Raw genomic sequence first — 4,440 nt, 5'->3', positions numbered from 1 at the left:
CAGAGAGGCCGCATAAAGCTTATACTCGATTGTAAACCCATCTAGAACACGTTAAAATTGAAAAAAAAAATTGAAATTTTTGTGTTTTTGATTTTGCCGACAAGCATTGCTACGACGATGCGCGCACAGACCAGAAACCGAAGACTTTATTTTTGGCCGTATTATTATTTTTTATGTCAATTAGTAGGCCTATTATTTCTTTGTTTAGAACACAGCTCCTGTCAATTTGACAAGAATATCCCAGATCTTGTCCTGCAAATCTTTATCATATGAGAGGTTTGAGGATTTAGTGTCCTTATCATCTACAAAATATTTTCCTGTTACCCCGTCCAACGCAGGATCAGTGGCTGCAATATACTGTGAATTCGCTTCATTGACTGGAATACCGATCGGCCCCCAAGCCTTCATGAGCATGTTGGTGTTGACTGTCCCTGGATCAAGACAGTTCACCGTTATGTTGGTGTCTCGCAGGAGTTCAGCCATCTGGTATGTGTACATGATCTCGCAGAGTTTGGACAGGGCGTAAGCGGGACGGCCGTCACCATAACCATGCTTCAAAGTCTTCAGATCATCCAAGTTGATCTTGGAGCAGTTGAGATGTGAGATGGAGCTGACATGAACGATGCGGCTGGCCTTGCCAGTCTTGAGGAGGTCCATCAGAAGGGATGTTAAGAGAAACGGTGCAAGGACGTTGACTGCAAATGTCATTTCATGACCGTCTTCTGACTCCTCCCGTTTGGGCAAAAACACACCAGCATTGTTAATGAGGACGTCTAAGCTACTGTGGTTGTTGTGGATCTCCTCAGACAAACGACGGACCTGTTGGAGAGAGGCCAAGTCGGCGGTGTAGACCTCCAGACACTTGCTGCCCGTCTTCTCTGCGATCTCGCTCTTGGCTTGATGGATTTTCTCTGTGTTCCTGCCGTGCATCAGTACCGTAGCCCCAGTCTGGGCCAGCCGTAGGGCCGTGTGCTTACCAATGCCATCTGAGGCACCAGTTACAAGGAATATGCGACCAACCATCGATGCAGCAGACATGGTTACACCCAAAGAATCTGCCAATCAGAAAAAGAAAAAGAAAGTGTCATTTTATTTTTCAAGACAAATTATGATAAACCTGACATGCAATTTTTAAGTTAAACTCATTCTTAAAATAAGAAAATCAGTATCTTGTTAACCCTTTAGTCACTGTAGCGCCTGAAACTTCCCTGCCTATTACTCACTGTAGCAGCCAAAACCACCCCAGCACTCTATTGTTTCATTGATTTCTCAGTAAATAAACACAATGTAATACAATGAAAATGGAGTCCAGATGCTAATGGTTTAAAGGGACACTGCGTCCTGGAACAGCCCAATTGGGCTACAAAACGCGTTTTGAACGAGATAATCGGATATATTATATAAATGTAGGATATAAACATCCACATAACTATCCTTTAAAACCTGGGCGCTTTTGTAGTATTTTTGTGTTAGCCTATTCGTGCGAGAACGACTTCCGGGGTCCACTTTTGCGACCCCAAAAAGTCGGGCTGTTTGTGCCAGTTGTGATTCCAGCCGTAAGGGTTCGCTTTTAGCGGACGTGTATTAAATCACATTTTGTGCATTGGTGATTGGTCACCGCTGTTCGTGAGCACAGTGCTGTACGTACGTGTGTACGTTGTGTAGACACACAACGTGTATCGTACATTGTATGAAAACGACAGGAAACACGTATCATACTCTGTCATGTCGGATGTAAACAATCGGGTTTTTTTTTCTTTTCTCGGGAATGGTAAGACATTGGGATGGTTTCCTTACAACCAGATGTTTGAAATAGGATAAGTAAACAATCCAAAACATGACATTTTCGGGGATTTCAGGACGCAGTACCCCTTTAACTGTGTGTTATGTTCATTTTTATTCCTCCATGTTTGAACACTGTAGACCTTGACAGTTGTTACTGTCTGAAAACGTTTGTGTTTTAATACTGAAACTAACCCTAGCATCAAGAAAACATTTTTGTAGTGAATATTGTTATGGCAACCGTAACGTAATTATCAAGTGCTATATTTATGATTTTGCAAATCATAAAATGTTGCAAATCTAAAACGAAGTGGTTATCGTTACGGCAGCCGTTGTTTAGCGCCCTCTACGATACTTTTTTGATAGCACGCAGGCATACAATTATTTGTTTTCCCACGTTTTAGTGAGCAGTGCGACAGCTCAGTCGATAGAGGGTAGGATTTTGCACCGCGAGGTTGCGGGTTCGCATCTCAGTTTTGCACTCGAATTGTTTTCCTTTTCTAACCTGAGGCTTTGGAGGATTTTTTTTAAAAGGGAAATAAAGTCCGAATTTCATAACGTTCAAATTCACTTTTTTCCATCTAATTTTATATTTTCTTCTCATGTTTTTATAAAAGTTGCAGTAGGCCTACTACCGTAACGATAGAAAATGGGAAATGCATTACGGCTGCCGTAACGATAGCCACCGCGAATCTAAAAACCCACGTTCAACCCGTCCAACCAGATTGCTTTGTTAGCTCGATAGACTACTGTGCCGGAAGGGTTCGAAACCGCTGCTGTACTGCTCAAACTTAAAAAAAAAAAAATGATTTTAATAATTTTCTTTACTTTCATGTTTTTAATCAAATCGTTCTTTTGAAAAGTAGATTTCATTTTCTTCTTTGTACTCCGTAGCTTTGAAGGATTTTTTTTAAAGGGAAATAAGGTCCGAGAACCATTCGGTTAAATGATACTGACCATAGTCTAGTTCCAACAGCCAAAGATCCTGACGTTGAATACTATTATAACTGGTCAGGGAACCAAACGGTTCCCATAACGATTGCAGTTGAAAATCGTATTATGGCTGCCATAACAATAACCACTGCATTTCACAATTTCCCTCAAAAAATGAAAACATATCAATCTCTGCCCTCGTCAAGCTCTTGTTTTCCATGACATTCCTGTTGCTTTTGAAGGTCGCCAACTATTTTGATACCGTAAATGTTGATTGTCGTTCTCTTATCAGGAATAGGGACCCAAACTATGCATAGCGGTGGCCAGTTTGGCAGTGTAGGACCTACAAATGTATTCGTGTATTCCACCATGAACCGAACGTTCACAGGAACACAAATTGCATGGCTGTACCGTGACAGAAGTACTATCAGTGCAACAGTTCAGGATCACTTCCTGCATTTTGTCCTGGATTCATCTTGGGTGAAATCACAAGGTGAGGTGAAAATTGATGAGTTTGGCGGCAAGTAAGTGGTGTCCCAGTATGGAATTCTTTCCAAATGTTGAAAAGACATGAATCTGGGACTGAGAACATTTAACGTTACAATTCAGTTAGAAAAATGAAAATACTGAAAATACTAAAAATGCACTCGATTCTCCCATGGACATGATGGATGATGGAGTAGTATAAAAAGGTAGCTCCATGATTCTCCATAGACTTTGTACACAACCAAAGAAGTGTGGTTAAGTGGCTACCCCTAGAATTATGGGTCTTACACGTATGACCCAGTTTGGTGTGCATAAAATGGAGTCATAATTTTCACATTGATACATTACCTCAGATTGCTGGATAATGTTATTAAATACGGCCTTAAATGGGCAGAAACGAACATCAGAAACCAGCAAAATTATGTGCGGCATGCAGCTAGCTGCTGTTCACCTTGCGTGTACCGTACCTAGCCCTTCGCCGTATATTGGTGGCGCTATTTTTGTTTTGAGGTTGCCGCCCCCGGCGGCGATTTTTTTTTCTCCCAAATGACATCCATTATGTACGGAAACGCATTACCGCCACACATTTTTTTTTTTCACGTACGTACGTGATAAGTTTCACGTACGTACATGATAAGTTTTCTGTTTCACGTACGTACGTGATAAGTTTCACGTACGTACGTGATAAGTTTCACGTACGTACGTGATAAGTTTCACGTACGTACGCGATAAGTTTCACGTACGTACGCGATACGTGAAAACTATCAGTATATCACGTGTTTTACTGCGTGCGTTTAGTTAGTCTGGTTCCCAAACCAAATGATTGTGACTATTCCTGATGAATCTTAGGTCAGGCAGCCTCCGTGGCTAAGAATAAACATGACGACATTGATGGCCCTTTTTCAAAGCTCGGTTTCGTTTCTAATTTCGCTTTATCACGTTTAGCTTTTTAATGTTTTGATCAAACTTTAAGTTAATCACTTGCTTCGTAATATCATACAGTTATGCTAATACAGTGATGTTTTTGTAAGATAACATTGACTAATGATGATTTGGAATCTTCAAAATTAGGCACCCAAATAGCACTGTTAGCAGGCGGAGCCGAATGAAGACAGAGTTTTGGAAAATCTCAGTAATGGTCGTCAAATTCAAAATTGTACATGTCGCGGCAAAAAGTTCGCCCATACGATCCGACTATATTTGATGCACAAAATCGTCGTTGAATTTCAAGATTTCTAA

General features: G+C 40.9%; 1 protein-coding gene across 1 annotated transcript; it reads right to left on the bottom strand.

Moving 5' to 3' along the window:
• Window positions 1-3,699, bottom strand: LOC119746467 (dehydrogenase/reductase SDR family member on chromosome X-like). The gene is made up of 2 exons (XM_038223430.1): window positions 3,550-3,699; window positions 1-1,055 (listed from the first exon to the last, which is right to left on the bottom strand). The coding sequence occupies exon 2, from the start codon at window positions 1,036-1,038 to the stop codon at window positions 205-207; it is 834 nt and encodes a 277-aa protein (XP_038079358.1). The 5' UTR covers window positions 1,039-1,055; window positions 3,550-3,699; the 3' UTR covers window positions 1-204.
• Between the last annotated feature and the right edge of the window lie 741 nt (window positions 3,700-4,440).

This window comes from Patiria miniata, unplaced genomic scaffold, assembly GCF_015706575.1.
Source record: "Patiria miniata isolate m_02_andy unplaced genomic scaffold, ASM1570657v1 HiC_scaffold_7, whole genome shotgun sequence".
Lineage (NCBI taxonomy): Eukaryota > Metazoa > Echinodermata > Asteroidea > Valvatida > Asterinidae > Patiria > Patiria miniata.
Note: the sequence above shows the minus strand (reverse complement) of the source record. Positions and strands in the feature narration are given on the sequence as shown.